Below are 24,642 nucleotides of genomic sequence, written 5' to 3'. Positions count from 1 at the left end.
CAACTCTGACGGCGTTGACGTCGACAAAGGCTCCGACGGTTTCAAGGGCCTGAGCGGGGGTAAAGACCCAACAGACGCACTCGACCAACATGGTGCCGATGGCGTCGACACCTTCTTCGATGACTTCACAGGCTTCAATGGTTTTGCTGGAGACAAAGACTGTGACCTGGACCTGGCACGTCTCTAACGATCCTCCGATGCCTTGTCCGAACGGGACCTCGAAGGTTCTGGATGCTTATCGCGCCGGCTACCTGGGCCCAAGGGCGCATAAGTATCCAGTCGAGACCGTTCCTTGCCGGCTTCCACCTAAGGTGTGGATGGAACTGTGCCCTGAGATGGAAAATCTGCAACATTTGCTCCCGAAAAGACTCCCATTCCTTGGGTGTTGAGGATTTAGTGGGGCAGACCACCTTTTTTTTGGGCAGTCATCCGATGAGGAAGAGGAACAGTGACACTGCTTCCTGGACCGGCTCGACGAAGAGGAAGAGTGGCACGAACCACTCTGGGACAGAGATCTCTTGGACTTCTTCTGACGAGGAGAGTCCCCTCTCGAATCGTCTGTCGACAGAAAAGTAGACTTAGCTTTACGGGACTTGGAAACACGGCCTACATTTAATTTCCCCTTACACTCCTGCAAGGCCTTGGCAGTCCACTACTGGCACTTCGAGCAGTCATCCGTAGCGTGGTCCTAGCCCAGGCACCACAAGCAAATACGATGTGGGTCCGTGATGGACATCTTGGACCCACAGTCCCAACACTTCTTGAAGTCAGACCGCGGGGTCGTCGGCAGGGACGTCATTTCACCAAAATTCCAGGTGTTGCGAAGTGACATCACACGATCCTTGAGCTCTGATGACATCACAGGAAGTGATGTCATTTAACCCCACCCTGAAGTGATATCGCGGGAAGCAGTGGAACACAGCATTTCACACCTTGACAAAACAGGAAGTGGCATCACATAGCATTCTTCCTAAGTACACTAAGAAAAATATGGTTACGATATCACTATAAAGTGATATGCATGTCATACAAGAATGGATCACCATATGTATCATTAAGATTTGTGTGTATAGGCCCATATTAGCAACTTACTGTGAATGCAAGCAGACGTCCATGGCCAAATGATTATGTTATTATATAGCACTACGCTTAAGCGCTTTATATAGAATAAATATACATACAATATCACCCAACCTGTGTTGGTACTCATTTATCGACCTCAGAAGGATGAAAGCCTGAGTTGAGGTGTTTAATAACAGACTAAATTAGTGATTCACCCCCTGAAGTGTGCCTGAAACAAACCTTTAATGAGTCTAGCAATTATTGTATAGAATTCCAGAAAGACAAATTATTTGGTATTCCTATTCTTTCTTATTTAGGGTCTCTGCTAAAGGTGTTAGACTTGTGGAAGCCCTGTATTTTTTTTTTTTTGGTGCGGCCTGAACAAGACAGTCAGCCACTCCAGAAGCAAAGAGCCACATGGCGCTGGCCACAGCCCAGGAGCATGCACTAAAAAAAAAAAGACAATTCTTTTTACATTTTATTTTTAGGGGTAGCAAGGGAGACCTCAGGGGTCGCAGCTGTGACCCCTGGCGACCCCTAAATGATGCCCAGGGTCGTCTTGGTAGAAGAAGACATAATACCGAATGCAATAGGAAACACGAGGCGCGCTGGGTTCTCGAAGCAAACACGTTTGCAGGAAAAACGGAACTGAGGCTACGGGCGCTGGGCATGCTACTATAACATCCGACGACGTCACCCTCGACGGAGACCTTCGTAGGACATCGACCCAACGCCATTGATGCAAGGGCGCCCTCTGCTGAAAATATTTCCAAAGCAGCACAGCTGTGGACATTACATGTCATAGATGAGGAAAATGTTGGAGGACACAATCCATTCGAATACAACCTTTTCCATTCACTCCTATTTCTTTTTTCTGTTAATATGAAAACTTTATTTTGAAAGAAAAAGGCAGACATCACCAGAACAGAACACAGCTTTAGTTCCATATCCCAGTCTAATGTCTCTTGATCACCTTTTCTTTGCATTTTGTGGGGGGGGGTAATCTTCATCCTGTTGCCTTCAAGCCTGTACACCAAAGTTGCCATGGTAATATAGGTCTCTTCACTCTCGTTAATATAGACCAGATCTCTCCACCATTCTGCACATGTTGGGGCCAGCCTGGCCTTCCAGTACCAGTGAATGCATTTTTTAACGACAATAAAGGCTACATTAAAAATCGCTGCGTTACCAGCGGCACGTTGCCAATATCCCCCAGCAGATATTTCATGGAAGACATTGCAGGGAGATATCGATTATGTTCATCCAAGACACAGAACCAAGGGCCTTCTCGGCGTCCAATGAGGCCGCCACTGCCCTAACACCTGGGTTGATTTCATTCACTCCCATTTCTAAAAAGACTTGCGAAGATGCTCTACATTCGCGCCCGGGGAAGAGTGCTCAGCCAATCTGGTGACTGGAACAGTGGGCGAGAATACACTGTGTAATGCCCGCTGTTTCCAGCCACCAGATGCCACATTCTGACTCCCACTACACCCCTGCCTCATTCCCCCTTCCAGGTTGAGTGTCACCAACCTACGTTACAGCATGCCGCCCTACTACCTGTGCTCAACACCTGCAACCAGGTCCATGCCCTGCTGCCCTCTTCATTCACCTCGCCTTTTTAACTTTGCCTCCCCTGCTGCTAGACCTTGATCTTCGCCCCCTTACACCATGACTAACACCAGGCTGGCTCTACACCCGTTCTTCCTTAAATTATTATTCTTCAGCTAGTTCCTGAGACATTACAATCTGCCGCTCATTCATCCCGCCCTTTTCCGTAATGTAAACGTACCTGGTTGTAACAGTGCCTTGATGCCCTAGGGTTTTGTGTGCTTAATAAATGTAAAGATAAATAAATAAATAAAACATCCTTTTGTCTTTAGGCTATTGAAAGATGCGTAAGGTATGAATAAATCAGAAAAACGTTATCAATGTTTCTGTGAACAAAGAGAAGTGGACCATTCCTTAATATGCATTAAATCTACCTTGAATGTCGGGGTATGCCGCCATGAAGAGAATAGCCCAGCGCAAGGTGGTGGAAGTGGTTTCAGTGCCTGCGAAGAATAGATCGACGGTAGAATGTACCATATTTTCTTCATCGAAGCTGGAGCTGGCATCACCTTTAAACTTTTGAGAAAAAGAGTGTTTTTTAGTTAATTAAAATAACAGAGTGATAATACAAGGACGTACTGGAAATGGCTGGAACACAAACGTAACATGCTTTACAAGGACCAAATTGTACTGGCCCCAGACTTGGAAAACGTTTCTAAGGAATTATTATTCCCTGCAATCATCTGGCAAGGAGCACAGCCTATTGGTGAGGAAACGGGGAAGTGTAAAAAGCTGTATGTTGCACTCAAAGTCAGGGAACTTGATTCAATTGATGAGATGTGCACACACGTTTGAAAAGTAACATTTAGGGATGCCTTTGTGCAGGCCTTCCTATGGATGTGTAGAAGCCCATTTCAACATAATGGTTGGGGTCCCTTGCTTGGAGCGAAAACAATCTAGGGCACCCCTGGAGTGCATACATTACAATGTTAATAGCCGCCAATTACCACGAGACAGCCAGCCAGCAGGTATCTTAAACCCTAAATACCCACTGAAGAGCTATAAACCCTTCTTTGTCAGCAAATGGCTGATGTGGAGGAATCTGTGTTACAAGCCTGTCAGGTGATAACACTTCTGTAGATCCCTTGGGAAGTGATGGCTGTAAGGGATCCAGGAAACACATCTTGTAAAATAGAGAAAGGAATATATTGCTGTGTTACAAGAGTGCTGACTGGCAACATGGGAGCAGTTCCTGGGTGGCCCTCTGAGGAGCCTTTCATTTATTTGAAAGTATTGAAAGGCCCTGACGCCGTCCATGTCTTTGTGAAAAGTAACATCTAGACATGCACGTGCCAATAGGAACACCAGCAGATTTCCAAGCCAGTTGGTGCCCCTAAAAGAGCAGTGGGTCTAGGAAGAGTCTGTCATATCTAAACTGTGATGGTCTCTTCCCTAGCTCGGATATTTCGAGGCTTTTTTCTGTATGCCAATCTTCAGATTTCACCATAGTGAACCCTGACCCCAGACAAGACACAATAATTCTGATGTAGACCGTGGTGGAAACCTGACTAAAAGATGTAATCTAAAAGAAGCATTGTCCAGGTGGCTGCATTTCAACATGTAGGCAGTCATTGGATATTTCCGGGCAATAAGCAACATGCTCACCATAGTACAAAATTTGGGGGTGGGGGATGGGGAAGGGCAGATAAAGGTTGGGGGGGGGGGGGTTGGGAACAGTAAAAAAAATAGGTGGGAGACTGGGGGAACCGCCCCAATTTTTTTTAAAAAAAAACACATTTCGATGACTTTTTTCAGCAAACTGTTTTCGTAAAAACACCCGTCGAAAAAACAACTGTCGATGATAAGACATGGAACCGTTCACCATTTGGATCAGGGAGCACGGGTGGATCCCGACGGATTAAAATTCACACAGCATACAGACTGAAAGCATCGCAGACCACCAAAAGTGCTCCGCTCTAGGGTCGGTGGCTACAGGCCAACATATATCGACTGTGCATCACTTGGACAAAATCCGCATAGTCCCAGAAATCAATGCGCTTGGGCCAAACCTTGGGTCCTACAGGTCTGTGCTAGTGCATAATTTCAGAACACAATAGTCACGGTCCTTGATCTACCACAGTAGGTGTTTAGACAACTTTGGCAACAGTTCCTGTACAGCACATCACATGTCCTAGCACACCAGGGACTGTTAGTGGAATAAAGGACACATTCTCAAATGTGAATAGGTGCATAGAGCGCTTCACCATACAACTAGCCACAGCGATTGTTAAAACACAAAACAGGATATTGTAGCACATCGACAATTTCCTAATGCAATGCGATGCTTACCTCGCCCTCAATGTCATTACACTGAAGGGCAATTACATACCACCTACCATTGAAAAATACCCACTTGTGAGAATGTGGCTCCAGGCTCGGGAAGCACAACTCTGTGAATTTTGCAAGCACCTGTATACCAAGAGTCAGACACAACATAGCACATCCTAAAATGTCCACAGGGTTCATTAACCGTTGGGCAGTAATAGTACAATTGATGGCATTTTGCAAACACTGACAATTTTATCAGCTGCACACTTTACACAGTGGTCAAATAATGCTGCAGCATTCCATGTGATTACCACTGGCAGTATTCCGTGTAAATACCACTACGGAATTTTAGGCAGACTTTCTGCTGAACATCTGCCTATTTTTGCCTCCACCTCAGTGTCAATTTTGCAGCAATGGACTAAACTCGTGAGAAGTGACCCTTCAAGGTCCTATCCTTTGCTGGCTGGAGATACAGGGCGGAATACCGTGACCCATGTTCCATAAGAGCACCACAGAAATGCTTGGAGCCGTGAGTAAAAACTACCAATACCTTCGCAACAAGCCAACCCGCAGAATGCTTGGCTACTGCCCAGGCCTGGATGGCAAAATAATATCTTACATTACATCCGAAAATATACGTTTGCTACAGTATATCTTTCTCACAATTTACAATTGTTTATTTAGAGTAACAAGAAAAAGAAATGTCATGCCACCAACAGAACAGAGGAGTATTTTGCAAAATTCTCATGAAGTTGCAGCTACAATTGACCTATGCCAGTGATGAAAACTGTAAATTACTTGGATGACGATGCGGCCACCATCGATCTATGGCAGAACTTGCATGCAGCTGCAGCCAATCTTTGACAATAATGGTCACTATAAATCACTTGTATGAGGCTGCAGACAATCTATGCCAGTGATTGTCAGTGCTAATCACCTGCATGAGGATGTGGGCACAGTCAATATATGCCGCCAGTTATGCACACTGTAATATGCCAGTAATGGTCACTGTAAATCACTTGCGCACAGCTACTTCCATAATGTATGCTAGTAATGGCCACTGTAAATTCCTTTTATAGGCTGCAACCAATCTATGCCACTATTCATCACTTTAAATCACTTGCATGAGGCTGTGCACATAATGTATCTATGCTAGTAAATGCTGCATTAAATCTCTTATATGAAGCTGTAGCCACACCGGCACTGTATACCAGTAATGGTCACTGTAAATTCCTTTTATGAAGCTGACCCCAGCTGGCCCAATTTACTCTAAGCCACTTCCAGCCATACCACACAAAAATATGCAGACACTGTATTCACACAGGGGTTGGTTGAGCACTCGGAACTGTGGGTTGCTGCGCCCTAGATCTCAGATCTCTGGTGCACTAGCAGCCGGTAGGTAGAAGCTGGAAGGCCTGTGCTAGTGGTGCCTGTTCTGTGTGTCCTGGTAAGTTGGTTTTAGTTTCTACTCCAATGGTACTTGTGCTGCAATTTAGTATGCAAAAAAGCTCCTTATTCCCCACTCAGCTGAGTAGGTAGAGTACACAAAATGTGTTGGTTTTTCGTTGGTATTTATTGTTTAGTTCAATCGGTTTCCTGATGGGTTAAATACAGTAAACTCTTATGCTTTGAAACTAAAACCAAGCTAACTGTATTCACACACACTCAGGCACACACATGTGCACAATCACACTAGCAACACTAGCATACACATACAACGCACAGACTCACTCAAAACTCTTCTGTATGCGTGTACACAAACACACACACACACGTACGTTAAAGTGAAACATGCATGCATACAATACAAAATTAGAAACAGTTTTTGTAAGCTTTCCTTATCTTCTGTCTGGAAGGCCTGACATCAAGTAGGTGCAAGGACATGAACACATTTAGAACACATTTAGGAAGTGCTGGTATGCCCCAGAAGGACAGATGGAGCGCCAGGCATTGGGCTCTGAACTTGCTGCTGTTCGTTTCTCAGGAGCCTCAAGATAAATTAGCGTGTCACACCACATGCTTAGATGCATGCCCACATTATTTAATTTTTTTATCACATTGAAAGAGCAGCACAAGGGGTAACACCTGGCACTGAGGATTAGTCTATGCTGGACAACCGGTCCTTCCTCCTCCCCGGCAATGTCACTGTGTTCTTAAACTCTGTGGAAGGCGGTTCCACAGTGTAGGCCCAGCAACTGAAAATCTGCAATCCCCTCACACAGCTTGTCCTTGGGATGGTAAGTAAATGTTCATCTTCCCACCTTAAGACAGTATAGTACAGGCTCAGTTTATTCATTAAATAGCTTGGTGCCAGGCCATTGATACATTTATACACCAAGCAACCGATTTTGAATTTTATGCGGTGCTCTACAGCTAACCAGTGAAGGGAGAGGCGGAGGCCTGGGGTTGAGGTGTTTTTGGGTATGCCAAATACCAATCTTACTCCAGCATTTTGTGCCTTTTGTAGGCAAAAGATCTGTTTGGCCGGGACTCCAGTGAGGAGACCATTACAATAGTCTAGTTTGGAATTGACTAAAGCTCCCACGACCAGAATACGGTCAGTCACAGGTACATAGGGAAGTGTTTGCCGCAGCAGGCGGATGTTATGAAAAACGGATTGTACTTTAGCTGATACTGGACAGTGGCATCCCAGGTCACTCTGCCATATAGATGCTAGATTCTTTACCTTCGAAGCATATTTAAGTCTGGACCCCAAGAACAGGGGTGAGGGCGGGTTAATTTTCCCCTCCAATAGATGTTTAGGTCCAAACAGAATAACCTCTGTTTTCTTGGGGTTGAGCTGTAGCCAATTATGTGCCATCCAAACCCCTATTTCCACCAGGCATCCGCCTACCTAAGAAAGGACATTTTCCACATCGTCAAGTCTGATGTACAGCTGCGTATCATCAGCGTAAGAACGGAAGCCGAGATGATGTTTCTCCAAGATGTCCTTTAGTGTGAGGAGATACATGTTAAATAAAAGGGGGGGGGAGTGCAGAGCCCTGTAACACACCACAGCATTGGGAGAGGATTTCAGATGTGAACACATTGTTTACGTCCTCTAAGAAATGAGGCGAACCAGTCCAATGCATATGCGTCCACATTCACTATATTCTTTATGTGGTCTAACATGGTGCCATGGTCCACTGTATCAAATGCAGCGGATAGGTCGCGCATTACAAGCAGGGAAATTTTACCTATATCCCCCGCCTGCAACAACTCATCCCATACCGCCACCAATGCCGGATTGTAGAAGATGAAGAAGACCCTTGTCTTCGATGTAGTTCTGGAGCTGACTTGTGGCTATCTTTTCCAAAAATGTTTCCCGGCCACGGAAGGCGGGCAATGGGGTGATCATTCTGATGGTCCTCAGGGTCAAGAATAGCCTTTTTGAACATCGTGGAGATAACTGACCATTTCAGAGGGTCCGGAACCACCGCCTAAATGATGCATTTATGAACCTCATCATAAAAGGGGTTAATTCTGATGGAAAGAGTAGGTTGTTCATGGATTTTAGTTGCGACAGGGGGCTATAAATAACCTGCTATGATGCAGGCTTAAAACAAAACTGGGCAGTCCCAGCAGTTACATGTTCTCCCTTTTTTCCAAACACATGCATCCCGAGATCTCATAGCTTCCTATGGGAACTATGAAGATGGAATTATGAGAGGGGGATTGTCAATCAACATCCTTTCATGATTCCTGTTCCATAGCTGTTCAATACATGCTATTCTATGTCTGTATTGTCCCCATTTGATGTACCATTATGACCATCCAAGTATTAAGCACACTACCAACTACAACATCTCCAGCACGTTGCATACACTAGACTCATACGGCATGTGAGGGGAGGCCCCACACTGCAAATAATGACTCATCACGTCAAGGTGTAGTCGGGAGGATAGCTCAGCGGAAACATGTTCACCTTGGAAGCAAGACGACACGGAGAAGCACAGGTTCAATCCCTGGGTCCACAATTAGAAACCTCTGGGTATTAAGCACGTTAAAATTACCAATCATATCATATCATATTAATGAACTTCGGCTGGAAGGGTATTCCCATGTATTACACTCATGGGCATTCTTCTGTTACCCCGTTGTAAAAATCGCAACTGACTCATTGTTGTGTATCTCACCTCACCTCTTGATTCCTGGGATTCTTCCTCCCGGTTGTCTTCATCTGGTCGTTGGGGATTCAGCTCCTCCCCTGCATCACTTGGCATTTTCATGCCTTGTTCCTCATCCTGCATTCTCTGAATCCAACTGCAGTTCCTCGTAACATGTCTCCTTCCCATTTGGCTGCAACCACTGATCCCTTCCTACAGGTGAGTCTCCAAGGAGATGATTCATTAGGGAGGCATAGCTTATTTACAAGTCACTTGTTACGGATGGGGGCAGCATCCTTAAACTGGATGTCGGACAGCATGAGTCGCCTCCTCACCGATTCCTATAATTCCCGATTATGCCCTTGTCTCTGGTTTGTGTCATATCAATTTCAGGTATTACTATGGAATCATGTTCCGGCACCAGCAATCTCACATTGTTGCCAAGGAATCAATGCCTCAGCTGGAGCTACCACGTTGAGTGCAAAGACATTCTATCTATATGCCATCAGAAAGTAGTCAATACTTTCTCCAAGGGGGTATGTTTGTCTAGTGTAATATAAAATGCCTTATTTGCGGTTACCCATAAATCCTCCCACAACCCCATTCGCTCGTAGCCAACATGGCGTAATGCGGAAGTGATGTCACCCATAAAAAGACGAACTGTGCAAACTCCTGGCTCTGAAAAGGAGGTCCATTGTCCAATCTCAGTGTGTGTGGAATCCCGCACCACAAATATCTCCAAGTATCTTAAGAACTACCTCTGCCACCTGTGGACGGAACAAACATAATCACCAGATCTCTGAAAATTCAGCCAGGATAACTAGAAAGTATAATTTTTTCAGGACGGTGGTAAAGTCAAAGCTCACTGCCAGTCATGGTATGGTCACCCTCACAGGCCATTCAATTGGAGGTTGTTTGTTCAGTTGACCCGACGCCTCATACCATCTGCAACTCGACAACAACCTTATTACATGACTCTAGATCAGAGAACCACACTTCCTCCCTAACCTGGTGGCTGCCTGGTTACCTGTACATGCAATTTTCAGTACAAGTTGTAGTAATATAGGCAAGATCACAATTCTTGTACCCGAGTAAAACTGCATCAGTGCCCACCAACCGTTCTTCTCTGACTTTCCAGAGCCCTTGTAGGAACGCTCTGGTTTCAGGCGTGTATCACACTATCTGCCAAACTGGATTTCCACTGTCCTCCCCTCAATTGGTCCCCCACCTTCTGCATGCCACTATGTTGCAGGCTAGCAGTTGCAATGACCTTTAGAGACATTGGCCCTCATTACGAGATTGGTGCTAAGAATCTGCCTTTAACAGCATGCCGGTGATAACATGTCCGTGTTGGCTCGATTCCGCAAACAGTGGGTGATTACGAGTGCGCGAGCATGTGCACCCCTGCATGCCGGTAACGGCCATACTGGCATGCTGGTAATGACCCTCAAAGCCCCAGATAGCGGCATCAATGAATGCGCACATAACACCACCACCCTCGGCAACCCCGAAATAGCGGTACCGGTATTAACATAGTGGTAAGAACGGGCCTTTTATTACCGGACTGAGAAGTAACATCATCGCGCCGGAACGGGAAATGCTCTGACGGCCATCTTCAAAATCACAATTCATTGCCATCCTCCACATATTGGACCTACACCACCAAAACTCCAAGCACACCACAGACAAAATGTCAAAGGCTACCCAGAAAGGCACTGCCCGCCTGCGGAAACCACGATTTAAGGATGAGGAGCTGAACATGTTAGCCGATACCCTAGTAGAGAATGCGGATGTGGTATTTTGCAGCGACCTCAGGCGTCCAGCCCAGCTGAGGAAGAAGGCCATCTGGGAGGAAGTGGCTAGGAAAGTAAGTGAAGTCGGCACCACTGCACGCACAGTGCGTGATTGCAAAAAGCGCTGGGATGACCTGAGGCTGAGGGTGCAGAACATCTTGTCGGCCAATCGGAGCCAGGGGCTGGCAACAGGTGGTGGACCTCACTCACCCATCAAATTGGCCAGATGGGAGGAGACTTGCAACTCAGTGATAGATGTGGAGTCCATTGAAGGAGTCGGTGGAGCTGAGTTTGGCTTGCCAACATCGGCAGATGAAGGCGAGTGTCCCTACAAACACACGACAACCAATCATCACAGTTGACCTCCAAATTTGACAGCAATGACAGCCAATACATGGTGCATCGTACACACCTACACATATCCATGTACACATGCTGAGCCCACCACTATCACATCTCAATGCATGCCGCTCCCATACACGAATATACACCTGACACACGGATGACCTGCACGTGTCACACAGCACGCAAGTCACAACACACATCAAGGCCCCACAGCAGACACCATGGTGTACATGTGAACACCTGCATGATTGCAAAACAGCACCCCCCAACCTTGCACGGATCCAGTCCGCTGCAAAGCAAGGCATGCAACTGATCACATGGCGCCAACTACACAAAGACAAACGCATGCATGATGCAAGCACCACCATCACTAATGCCCTGCCACTCTCTGTCCTCCACAGGTACGGATGCAGACACCGAAGAAGCACATGGAAGTGCACAACACCAGCCAAGAGGGAACCAAGGATGGGCCAAGCGGCACGCAAGACAACAACCAGTGCCTAACCAGCCATGCTGCAACCCACACAGGACTAGCAGACACCTGCCCCTGCACCCCTGGGCACACAACCTACACAGGCTGAGGACACATTCTGGTATGGACAATGATGGCACACAGTCCGCTGCCGCAAGCACAATTGGGGATATGGCTGCATCGACACAGCATAGTGGCGATGAGGAAGCTGGCCCTGACGATTACACCAACGCAGGAGTCCTCCACTCAGAGCCTGTAGGTCAAACCCCAAGCTCGCAGGTCCCCCCACAGGACACCTCTCACCAGGATTCATCAGAAAAGGGCAGCCATGGAGAGTGGTCTCCAACATTCCACAGCACCATATTGTCTGCAGTATCACCACCTAACCCACCAACCACCACCAACACTGTTATACGAGACCTTGAGGGACGTCTGTCCAGGATGGAGGGTCGGCAGGAGGAGATGCAAGGCTATGTCAAACAGTACCTTGCTGAAGGCGAGGCAACACGCCGTGTCATCCTTGATAGCGCTGCGGCTGTAATCCAGGCCATCAACTCAAACGCTCAACAAGTGCGGGATGGATTCAATGCTTTGGGCCAGATCCTCACCAGGATTGCAGACAGCATGGAGCAGCGGCAAACTGCGGCTTTGGGGACACAACCATCTACCTCATCCGCATCCGCATCGACCACACCAGCAAGTTCTAGGCAGACCAGCCCAGTGCGCATGTCCCTGCGAAGTGCGCGGCGCTCAGAGATCCAACCCCCACCTCCGAAGGGGGCACCACAGGAGCAGGGCCACCCTGCACAATCTGTTAAGCACTGCATCCAGACACATGTTGTGCCATTGATGACTTTGGGTGTTAGGGGGAGGGTGGTGTTGGCTGTAGTACTGGGTGTTAGGGGGAGGGTGGAGGGTGGTGGTGGCTGACGTACTGGGGGTATGTGGGGGTGTTTTGGGGGAGGAGGGGCAGGGTGTTTGGGGGCGTTGAGTGTTTAATCATTTTGTACAAACCATCACTCGAATACACCCATTGTGTACGAAACTTCACATGAGTGGACATTGCTTCTTTGGTGTGTGTCAATTTATTGCTTCATAGTGCACTGTGCCCATATATCCCCACACCCAGTGCCCACAGTTCCCAATACATGGCACCCTCTGCATCCCAGTACATAAGAATGATTGGTCTATGACCGATTGGCGCACTGCCGACCCTCAAGTGAATCGCTTCCTGGCCTATGTCCATCATCTACTCCTTCCTCTCGTTCTACTTCACCAGGTGGTGGCAGCTCCATGTCAGGTGGCAGGAGAACGTTCCGCCGGATGCACATGTTATGCAGCATTGCACATGCCATGATGATCTTGCCCACCTTCTCAGGCCCGTAAATGAGGGCGCCACCCGACCTGCTGAGGCAGCAAAACCTTGCCTTCAACATGCCAAAGGTCTGCTCAATGACCACTCGCGTGCGTGTATGTGCATAATTGAAGTCCTCTTCATGCCTGTTCCGCGGATTCTTGACAGGGGTGAGGAGCCACGCCTTCAGGGGATAGCCGGCATCACCTGCATGGGAGCAGAAGGAGGTATGTGTAAGGATACTGCTCAGTTGCCATATGTGCTCAGCCTGTTAATCCTTCTTGTTAATATGCACTATCCCGTCGATGGCAGCCACTTCTGCATAACTATCTGCCCTGTACAGTACTTGCCAATCCGTGGTGCTAGCCTTGGGTGTGTACATGAATTAGGGGACTAGACATTGGAACCACCAGGCACCCCGATGCATTATCAAGGTCCTTTATGTATGCACATGTATAGCCCCCCCACCCTCTCCTTCCATGGCCCAGTGGGCATTCCCCTTGAATATGCACATAGCCCCCCCACCCTCTCCTCCCATGGCCCAGTGGGCATTCCCCTTGCATATGCATGTAGCCCCCATCCCCAACCCTCTCCTCCCATGGCCCAGTGGGCAGACTCACCCAACAGCCAGCCACTACGTATGACGTCTCCTTCCAAGTAGCGGGTTAGTGAGGAGTTCCGCAGCACCATGGCATCATGCGTGGATCCTGGGTATCTGGCACAGCAATGTGTTATTATCTGGCTGGCACCACACACCATCTACACGTTGATGGAGTGGTATAGCTTCCGATTGCGGTACACCGCTTCCACGCATGTGGGACTACCAAATCAAAATGAGTGCAGTGGAGGACACCAATTATGTTGGGCATGCCTGCCAGTGCATGGAATGCTACTTTGGTGGCATTCACCTCCTGTGGTGTCCATGGAAGGGATATGTAGGTCCTTGCATGCTTTAGTAGTGCATCCAGCACTTGGTTTAGCACGACAGAGAAGCATGATTGTGTGCACCTTTTGGTGTGGGAAGGGGTGTGGTGTGTGGGTGTGCTCCTTTTGTGCTGGGCCTGACTCCATTGCCTCCACCTGTGCTGATTGTGTGCACCTATGGCAGTTGGTTACACAGCAGATGCTTTTAACGGGTGATCCACAATGCTGGTATTGCCGGCATCAAGGCGGCCCTTCTTACCGGCATCTGAATGCCGGTCTGTGCATGTCCGTTTGACTCGTGATATCCTCTTCCTTGCAGCATGCCAGTATTACGGGCACGGTGCCCGCGCGCCCGCATGCCGCTACAGTGGTGCACAGCCACAGCGGGTCCCTGAGGTCGTAATACTGCGGACCAGTAATGGATGCCGGTACTCCCTTACCGGCTCCCTTATTACCGGACCACCAACCTCATAATGAGGGCCATTGACTTTGGAACGGCAAGTGTTACAATCATATTTACCAGCGCCCTCTGCTTCCATCTTGAGTTATTTCCCTGTTGTATTTGGTATTATTGGGTGCCTGGACAGGTAATCAGCAGCGTTACCTGCCCCACTCGGAATTGTGAGTCACTCCATAATCTTGTAATTTAAATATCCATCATTCGAGCCTGAGAATGGGATGTCATTGCTGAAACCCTGTAGTACCAGTGCTAGGGGTTTGCGGTCAGTAACCACTGTGATCGGATTGCCAACAACTGGAAATGTTAACATCCCAAGAGCATGGCCAGAATGTCCCTCTCAAGCTGGGAAAAAGATCTCTGTTGGAGTCAGCGCCTTGCTTCTGAGCGCTATGGGTTTTCAAACCTTGCCATTATCTACCTGTACCAGGACAGCCGGCAATCAAATGGGGTTGGTGTCCAGAGATATTTCTGATGGTCCTTTGGGGGTCAAAGAATGCTTCCACAGCCAGTTCATCTGTGGCCTCCATAAAAGTTGTCTGAGCAGTCAGACTCCATTCCTAGTCCCAATCTTTTTTTATCAACACCCTTACGGGCTCTGTCATGGTTGCAGTGTTGGGGATACCTCTCAGGGGCTCGTGGGTGGTAGAAAGTCCTTTATTGCTGCTATCCTTTGGGGGTTGGGAGATATTCCTTTGTCATGAAAAACAAAATCAAAGAACTGTACTTTGTGTTGCAAAAACTGCCACATTTGCTTAAGAAAAGTCAGTCCTTTCTGTCAGAGTCATTTGAAAACAACCTCTGTGAGCTCCAACTGTTCATTCTTGTTCTTTGAATATATGAGTAAGTCATTGCTGTCATTTATTACCCCTTTAAGGCCGGCCAATACGGCCCTCATTGTGTGTTTAAACACCTATCCCACCTATCACTGCCACAAACTCAGCCTCTTGCATCAAAATAGTTCAACATGGGACAAAGAAGTTCTGCTGGTGCAAGAGGCGCTGTACAGACGATTTTAGTGATAATCTGATCGGAGGTCGGCAGTCTTCTCTACTATTGTGGAGAAGACTACTTCTCATTGCACTCTGTCACCATTTCCTCTAGCCTTGGTGTCGGATGTCTTTCTCTACGGATGGATCCATTACTAATTCTCATATTGACACAGATACAAACATTGCTAGGCTGCTTCTGTTTTGGAGCTACAACAATGGGAGACACCCATGAAGGTGGCTCACCCAGACTGATGTCAGCGACCTCCAGTCTCCTAAGCTCCTTCCACTTTTTGTCTCCAGTGAAAAGGATTCCTTCTATGTTGTAAGGCCACCGGCTGTATAGTCTGATCAATATGCAAACTGACTTGTTTTAGACACCCTATCTCCTGGAACATATCCAGGTATGCGTTGCACAATCCTGCTAGATCTGTTTGGCATATGTTGTGTGCAAAGTGCACCATCTCCTGCGTCTCTGCTGTATGAATGTGACTGCTGAGCAGCATATTTTTTGCCTCAGTTGTGACATAAAATGCTGCGGGCATGTATACTTTGTCATACATTTCTTGCGTGTGAAATGTGCCTTCCAACGGAATGAGGATTTTTGCTGGCATATGCGAATATCTGTATATTTGGAATCACCAGACGTGTCACGTTCTCAATCTTTTAAACTGTGTAGTCGGCATCACATTTACGGAATCACCCGTGTAAATTAGACCTGGAACGTGGACAGCCAATATGGTGACTGCACACCTTGTTGGCATCTTTTCATCTGTATGCCTGGGGCTAAAACCATGATTAAAGAATACATCTTCTGCATCTAGATTTTCGTATGTCTCTATGTATTCTTCTGGTATGCATTTTGTTAGTGTGGCCATTTTGTCTGTATGCCTTCTTCCAAATGGTTGGGTTCATTAAATTGGGATTGTGGCCATGAAGCGCTGCTCATATTTGAAAAGTGATTCAACCTCCAACAGCGACCACACTGCTTCTATGTGAAGGTCAGTGACTTAGCCAACCTGTGCCATTGCTGTCATTTGGCACCTCGGCAGTAGGCTGCCACCACTCTACTCCACTGCAGATGATCTCTGCTCCTGGCCACCCATTTGGCGGATTAGTGATAGCGGCTGCCCCCCACTCTTCACCAGTGGTTGGTATTTGGTCATTGCATCTAATGCCATTGCATCTAATGTTATTCCATCAAAATCTTTCCATCTAAAAATGTCCATGTATTGCATGTTTTTGGGGTGTAAAGGGTATATTTTTGTTTAGGTGCATTATGAAGGGTAAAAAAGAGGGGCTGCCCCCCCCCAAAAAAAAAAATTCTATGCAAGTAATTCGATGCATTGACCATAAACCCCAGTGGTCTGTCCGTGCACTACTGTTAGTGCGACACTGCAGTTGGGAGAGACATCTTCGGGCATCGAAGTGCCCACCTCGTCCCCATTTACATACACCAGTGCATACATAAGTTACATTCACCAGAGGCAGTGTATGGGATACATTACTCACCGTAATCGTATTTCTGATGCGTGTATCTGCTTAGATTCACATGCTGTGCATAGGCCGACATCTAGTGGAAGCTGCGGAGTATTACAGTTTGTTTTTCGAAACGCGAAAATGGGCGTCGACACAGGGCTTGCCAGTAATACTATCCCTAGTGTGACGTCCACTGTACCCAAGATCCCTCACGCGTCTAAGATCCTCAGATTGTATTTTTTCTGACATGAGGAGTAGCGTGAGTACAGATAATCCAAGCAGATAGATAGAAAGGTAAGACTACAAGCAACCATGCACCTTCTCTCAGAGGGGAGGAAGGGTGGGTCGCATGTGAATCTAAGCAGATACAAGCATCAGAAATACGTTTACGGTGAGTAATGTATCCCTTCTGAGGCTTGTGGAATCTGCTTAGATCACATGCTGTGCATATATTAGCGAGCAGTACCTGAAGGAGGTAGGATGTGAGAAGGGTCATGAGCAAATAAGTGTCTTAGAACCACTTGTCCCACTTGTGTATCTGCCTTGGAATGGGTGTCAATGCAGTAATGCTGAGTAAAAGTGTGCATAGAGCTCCAAGTATCTGCTTTGCAAATGGTGTCAAGGGGTACATTTGCAATGAAAGCCAGAGTGGCCCCAATGCCTCTAGTAGAGTGGGCTCTTGGCGTGAAAGGCAGAGTTCTTTCAGAGAGTGAGTAACACAGCTGGATACAGTTAATAATCCACTTCGAGATGGCACCTTTAGAGACGCGATCCCCCTCTCTGCCTGTAGCTACAGAGACAAACAGTTGATCTGTTTTCCTTAGCGGTCTGGTTTTATTTACATAGTAGAGGACCGCCCTACGCACATCTAGGGTGTGTAGTTTCACCTCAGCCGAGCTTTGAGGGTCCTGGAAGAAATCCGGAAGCTCGATGGACTGGTTTACGTGGAATTTAGATATAAACTTAGGTGAGAACCTAGGGTGTGTGCGTAAAACCAGTTTGTCTTTATGGACAGTAAAGAAGGGATCCTGCACTGACAGAGCCTGAATTTCACTGACCCTTCTTATAGAAGTAATAGCTCATAAGAAGGCCGTTTTATAAGTCAGGTGTTTGAGACTGCTTTTATGCATGGGCTCGAAAGGGGGGCCCATGAGCTTAGATAGCACCAAATTAAGGTCCCACCCTGGTGGTGGGTTTGAAATAGGAGGATGAAGTCTCTTTACTCCTTCCATGAAGGCTTTAACTACTGGTACTTTCCACCACGAGACCTTGTTATGGGAAGTGGTGTATGCCGACAGGGCTGCCAGGTGTACTTTCAGTGAGTTAAAAACCAATCCTGCATCTAGCAGGTGGAGCATGTATGTAACAATAGTGGCAGGAGTGCAATCAACTGGGTTGAATTGTCTAATCTGGCACCAGATAACGAATCTCTTCCACTTGTCAAAGAAGCAGTGCCTTGTGTTTGGTTTCCTAGATTCCTTTAGGATGTCCATACACCTCTGTGGTAAATTGAGATGTCCAAACTCTATGACCTCAGGAGCCATGCTGCCAGGTTCATTGAGTTGGGTTGCTGATGCACTGTTTGACCTTGGTGCTGGGACAGTAGGTTGTACCAGGCCGGAAGTTTGATGGGCTCTCACACCGCCATCCTGCGTAGGTGTGGGAACCACGGTTGTCTTGCCCACATGGGAGCAACTAGGACGAGCGTCATCGACTCTCTGTTCATCTTGTTGACCCCCTTCCTGATGAGAGGAGTTGGTGGAAAAGCGTACGCAAACATCCCTGACCAGCTCATCCACAGGGTGTTCCCCTGGGAGTCTGGTTGGGGGAACTTGGATGCAAATCCTGGGCATTGTCTGTTTTCGCTTGTGGCGAATAAGTCTATAGTGGGGAAACCCCACTGAGAGAAGATCTCTTCTACGACCTCTCTGTGTAGAACCCATTCGTGTTCCTCTGGGAGGGAGTCTCTGCTCAGAGCATCCGCTAGGGAATTGAGCTCCCCTGGAACATGTTGTGATGACAGGAAGATGTTCCGTCTGAGTGCCCATATCCAGATTTTCTGGGCAAGCTTGGACAGATTTGGCGAACGAGTCCCTCCTTGCTTGTTCAGGTAGAACATGGCTGTCGTGCTGTCCGTCCGGATTTGCACTGACAGGTTTAGTAGGTAGGGCTCGAACGCTTGAAGCGCTCTGAATACTGCCAGAAGCTCTAGCAGGTTGATGTGGTTCTTTGCCACTGAGGGAGACCAGAGACCCTGAGCTGTGTGGTGGAGATGGTGAGCTCCCCACCGCGTCAGGCATGCATCGGTAGTGACTACTGCCTGTACTTCGGGATCGTAAAAGGGTTTCCCCTGCGCAAGATTCTCTCTTGTCCACCAGTGAAGGTTTTGTACTAGTGTTGGCGAAACAACCACTAGATCGTCCCACTGACCACTTGCCTGAGACCACTGTTTCGCCAACCATTCCTGCATGGGACGCATGCGCAGGCGCGCGTGGGGGACCAGGTAAATACATGACGCCATCATGCCCAGCAAACGCATAGCTTTGCGTACCGTTATTTGGTGACCGGACTGATATTGCGGAATTTGCAGTAGTATATTCCGAATTCTTTCCTCTGAAGGAAATGTCAACCCCTCTTGAGTATCTAGGATTGCTCCTAGGAACTGTTTGGAGGTGCTTGGCACCAGGCTTGACTTTTTCTCGTTGATTGAGAAGCCTAATTCGTGGAGGAGGTCGATAGTCCTTTGAATGTTTGTCCTGCAAATTACTGGGGTTTCCCCCGTTATGAGCCAGTCGTCCAGATAAGGGTACACCGGGATTGCCTCCCTGCGTAGGTGTGCAGCCGCCACCGCCAGCACCTTGGTGAATACCCTTGGTGCCGAAGCTATCCCGAAGGGCAGTACCTTGAACTGGTAGTGCTGACTGTCCACCTTGAAGCGCAAGTACCTTCTGTGCGCTGGGAACATGGAAATATGAAAAAAGGCATCTTTCATATCCAAGGTTGCCATGTAATCCCCCTTTTTTAGGAGGGGGATTACCTCTTGTAGCGTAGTCATTCGAAACTTTTGGGGCTTGACATACTTGTTGGCAGGCCGTAAGTCCAATATTGGGTGCATTGTCAAATCTTTTTTGGCACAAGGAAGTAAGTTGAATAAATACCCTTGTTTACCTGGTGTCCCGGGACGAGTTCTATCGCGTCCTTTGCTAGCAGATTGGCGATCTCCTTGAGGAGAATCTTCTGATGTTCTAAAGAGTGTACTCTTTGTCGTGGAGGATGGTTCCGGGGACGCTGCAGTAGTTCTAAACAGTACCCTGCGGATACTGTTGACAGCACCCATCTGTCTGATGTGATCCATCCCTTCCCAAGCCTGGGTGAAGTTGGAAATGCGTCCCCCTACTGGGGTTGCGTGAGAATGGACCCTGAACTGAGCGTCACTGCTTTGGTGGAGGCGTGCCGCCTCCTCTACTGGGGCTGCCCCTGCCCCTGCCTTTACCACGTCCTCTCCTGTTACCCCTGCCGTAACCCTGGGTAGACTGTTGGCCGTTGTTGTTCCACTGTGTACCCTGCCCCTGGGAATAGTTTGATCCTCTTTGGGAATTTTGGACGCGATGGCGACGAAAATTTCCATTCCCTCTCCGGTTAGGGGGTTTATTGGTTAACTGGCCAAGGGACTTGAGAGTCTCATATTCGTCCTTGGCATTCTTAAGCGCGCCCTCGACCGCCTTACCAAACAACAGATCGGTTTCCACCGGTTTGTCCAACAATGATGCCTGGGTTTCTGCTTTAAAACCAGACTGCCGTAACCACGCATGTCTCTTGATAACAGTACCTTCTGCTATCAATCTGCCTGCGTTGTCCGCGGCGTCAAAAGTTGCTTTTAAAATGCAACCAGACACGGCTCTACCCTCTGCTGAAATTCGTGCTAACTGGCCCTTTAAGGGTTCTGGTGCAGAGGCTATGAGTGCTGCAACCTCTTCCCACTGATGGCAGTTGTAGCTGGCCAACAGGGTGGTGGAGTTTGCAATCCTTGCCTGATAGGCGGACGTTGAGGCTACTTTTCTGCAGAAACCATATCGTTTTTGCTCTCCTTGTCTGGAGGAGCTTCGGACGATGATAAGGGTGTCCCAGCCCTCTTACGAGTGTTAGTGACAACCAGGGAGTCTGGCTTCAGATGTCCTCTTATATAGAGAGGGTCAGACTGGGCTGCCCTGAAAAGTTTTTCAACTCTGGGATTGACTGCTCTGGTGAGGTTCGGGTTCACCAGGGACGGGTCTATTCTTCGCTGAATAGACTTAAGGATAGGGATGGTCTGGGCAACAGGCCTCCTTTCTCCCACTAACTCTTCGGCGAAGTCCCTCTCCTCCTGGACACCGTGGGAGTAAATATGTAAATGTTCTGCTGCTCGTGCGAGAACCTCGTTCAGGAGGGGTTGGTTATCGACAGGGGAGTCGGTAACCGGGGCTTCCTTCTCTACTGGGGAATCTACTCTGTAGGTTTCAGGGTCCTCCTCTTCCTCTTCTTGGTCCTCATCATCCCCATAGTAGCCCGTCCCGGTTTGTTCTTCTACCATGCCAAATTCTTGGTCCTCACCAAAGGAGGTCTCTCCTTGGTGCTGTGAGTATGGTTGTACATTGAAGGGATCCGAAGACCTCATAGGTGTCTCAAACCGGGGCTTCTTACTCGGGGGATAGGATCATTAGCTTGAGGGTGTAGCCCCTTGTGGATTATATGAAAGGAAATGGTCTGGATTTTTATCATAAAAGTCTGCCAAAGAAGACATTCTTGACATGACCCTATCTATGTCATCACTCGACCATTCTTTGGAACTGGGAATGACTCTCTCAGAAAGTCTAGGAGACTTAACCTGAGTAGATGTGCTGGTTTTAGAAATAGCAGCAGACTTGGCCTTGTCTGTCTGTTTAGGAGGAGTGGAGTGTTTCACAGGTGTGGAAGAGTACAGAGGCTGCTTCTTCTGCTGTTTTGCCCCCTCCCCGTGAGTGGAAGAGTGTTTTCCCTGTCCCTTTGTGGTTTTTGAGGTTTTCGACGCCTGGCGTCGAGGATCGGGGGTAGTGTCCCTGTCCTTCGAACGTGGGGCTGCGCTGATCTTGTCTGCGGGCTCCGACTCCTGGAGAGCGGCCTGGGGGTGGAAGTCGTCTTCGTCCTCCGACGATCGAACTTCCGTTAGCCTAGGGAGCGAGGCACTCTTGGCAAGAGTGGATGATTGCCTGGAGTCATGCGGCGATCTTGATCGAGAACGGCCAGTGGACACCGATTCGGACCGTTCTCTATGTGCCTCTTTCCGAGAACTCGACGTCGAGTCTCGGTTGGACTTCGTGTGTTTTGTGTGAGTGGTGTGTGAAGCGCTTGTGTCGCCGGGGGTCTTCCCCATAGCCGCTCTGTCGGACGACCTTCCGAGGTCGGGGACCTGCGCTCGGCTGTCTTTCGACGCCGTAATGCCCTCGCCGTCCGAAAGCACGGCGTTGCTGCCATCGCTGAAGGCGCCCCCCGCTGCCATGGCCCCCTGCCTGGCGTGGTGGGCCCAACGCTTCGTCGAACAGTCCTTAAGTGTCTTAGGTTTAAACCTACTACACGCTCTGCAGTTCACCTCGGCGTGGTCCCTCAGCAAGCAGAGATCACACGTGGCGTGCCTGTCGACCCAAGGGTATTTGCGATTGCACTTGGGGCAGAATTGAAAAGGGGTACCCTCCGATTGCACCTTGAGGCAGCGGGCTGGTAAGTGTAGGAAATGTATAAGGTGTACCTATATACCAAGAGTGTAGAGTATGTCCACCCCCCACGGTCCATACTTGCAGGGCCGAGGCCAGAGGCCTTCCAAGGCCCGGGCCGAGGTCAGAGGCCTTCCGAGGCCCAAATCCATCGTGCAGCAGCCGACGGTCGAATTCTTCTCCAGCCGGCGTCGAGTGTCGAAGTTCGACGTTGGGATGGGGAAAGGATGTAAATTAATCGATATTTTAGCAAAAGTATGGCTAAGGCCAGGGGCCTCCGCAAAATGCTTCCGACCAGTATGGCGGAAAAAAACAATCTGAGGATCCTAGACGCGTGAGGGATCTTGGGTACAGTGGACGTCACTCTAGGGATAGTATTACTGGCACGCCCTGTGTCGACGGCCATTTTCGAGTTTCGGAAAACAAACTGTAATACTCCGCAGCTTCCACTAGATGTCGGCCTATGCATAGCATGTGATCTAAGCAGATGCCACAAGCCTCAGAAATATAGATATTGTCTTTGTCTAAGCAGGCAGTGCTACTTTATACATAGCTTAATCAACCCAAGAAAGACATTTGCAATGCAGACATTTACACGGCTGCCAGAACAACTACATACCTAGTTTCACCCTTATTAAGGATCGACATTTCAGGTGAAGGAGTTTTTTCAAACCTTTTTAAACCCACCATAACTTTTAGAAATGCTCCAACCACAAGGCTGTCAGGACTATGCTGCACTGATGATCCCTAATAAAGGTGAAGCCGGTATGTAGTTGTCCTGTCAGCCTTTCAAATGTCTGACTTGGGTTGATTAAGCTATGTATAAAGTAGCACTGTCCTCTTAAACAAAGACAATTTCCTTCAGAAAAAAGGCTTGCATTTGTGCTAATTTGCATACCCACAGGGCCTTGCTGTTGTGGCTCAGAACTGGAGGTGAATTTCCAGTGATGGCTACTAGGTGGGTTGTGAAATGTGTGACTTGGCTCAAATGGACTTGCCTAATATATGTATATTAGTGATGTTTGCACAATGTTGCAGCACTTTACATGAGCACTAATAAGCACTTAATTAGCTATGATTGCACTATGCCACCGCACTTTATTAGCTATATTTGTACAATGGTGCGGCAGTAAGGCCAGCATGGGTTGGATAGTCATGCCATATGCATTGAGCACTCTAAGATAGTAATGTCAGCTATGTTGCCACAGTGATACATCAGATAAACCTTGTGAGCACTTAGCATTTTACCCAGGGTGGCCTCACACTGTACAACATTCCGGGTGGATTTGTAATGCCACGCACTGGGGCGCGGGAGACATTGGTCACAGCATGATGCCACGTGGCGTCAGGCATTATTGCATTGATCTAGGCTCTTATCGCACAGAACCGATCTATGTTGTATTTTGCATTACAATATTATGAACCATTCAATGGTACCGGACATTCATGCCAGACTCGAGGAGAAAATGCTACCACTGGTGTTGAACCAATGTGTAGAGATGATGAATTGCATCGTAAACGTCTCTTTGACACTAAGTGGGCAATTACTGTGAGAGATGATTTTCACTCATCTTTTACTACATTGCACTGATAATTGCTAAGGGTAGTAATGCACCTGTGATGAAAGATTTGAATAATTGTACTGCCCGCATGTCTGCAGTAAGGATATATTGCATATTTGATGCTAATTTACTTTACGGACTCAGTCAATGCATAGTGCATTCACAACTTTGAATTATGATAATGTTATGGGGAAACAGAATGCATGTGCGAAAATGGGGTTGATGTCATACGTACCCTGTTTTTATTCTGATGTTAACACGCGTGTTAAATGGGTGGACTTATAGAGACCAAGCTATGTGAACAAGCGACTAGGTGGTGCGAAACCTGTCAGCTTTTTTTGTTGCCTCCTGGATTCTGCTTTGGAGCCTCACAGCATTTTTTAAAGGATAGTTCTGGGACTTTTTTTTTATTGTCCCTACGGTTCGGCCATGTGTTTTTAAGCATAAATCGGTAGATCGTAGAAAACTTTCCTATGGACCTTACCCGACTTTTC

The 24,642-nt window shown here is 47.9% G+C and overlaps 1 protein-coding gene across 1 annotated transcript in view; it reads right to left on the bottom strand.

Annotated features, from left to right (window-relative positions):
- LOC138545442 (cytochrome P450 2J2-like) overlaps positions 1-24,642 on the bottom strand; it is a 470,793-nt gene that overhangs the window by 120,653 nt on the left and 325,498 nt on the right. The window contains exon 6 of the mRNA XM_069642069.1: positions 3,048-3,189. Within this exon, the coding sequence (XP_069498170.1) occupies positions 3,048-3,189 (142 nt within the window). The remainder of the gene's footprint in view (positions 1-3,047; positions 3,190-24,642) is intronic.

The sequence above is a fragment of the Ambystoma mexicanum genome, chromosome 1q (genome assembly GCF_040938575.1).
Source record: "Ambystoma mexicanum isolate Mex_15411 chromosome 1q, UKY_AmexF1_1, whole genome shotgun sequence".
Lineage (NCBI taxonomy): Eukaryota > Metazoa > Chordata > Amphibia > Caudata > Ambystomatidae > Ambystoma > Ambystoma mexicanum.
The sequence above is the reverse complement of the archived record's forward strand: the minus strand, read 5'-3'. Positions and strand labels throughout refer to the sequence as shown.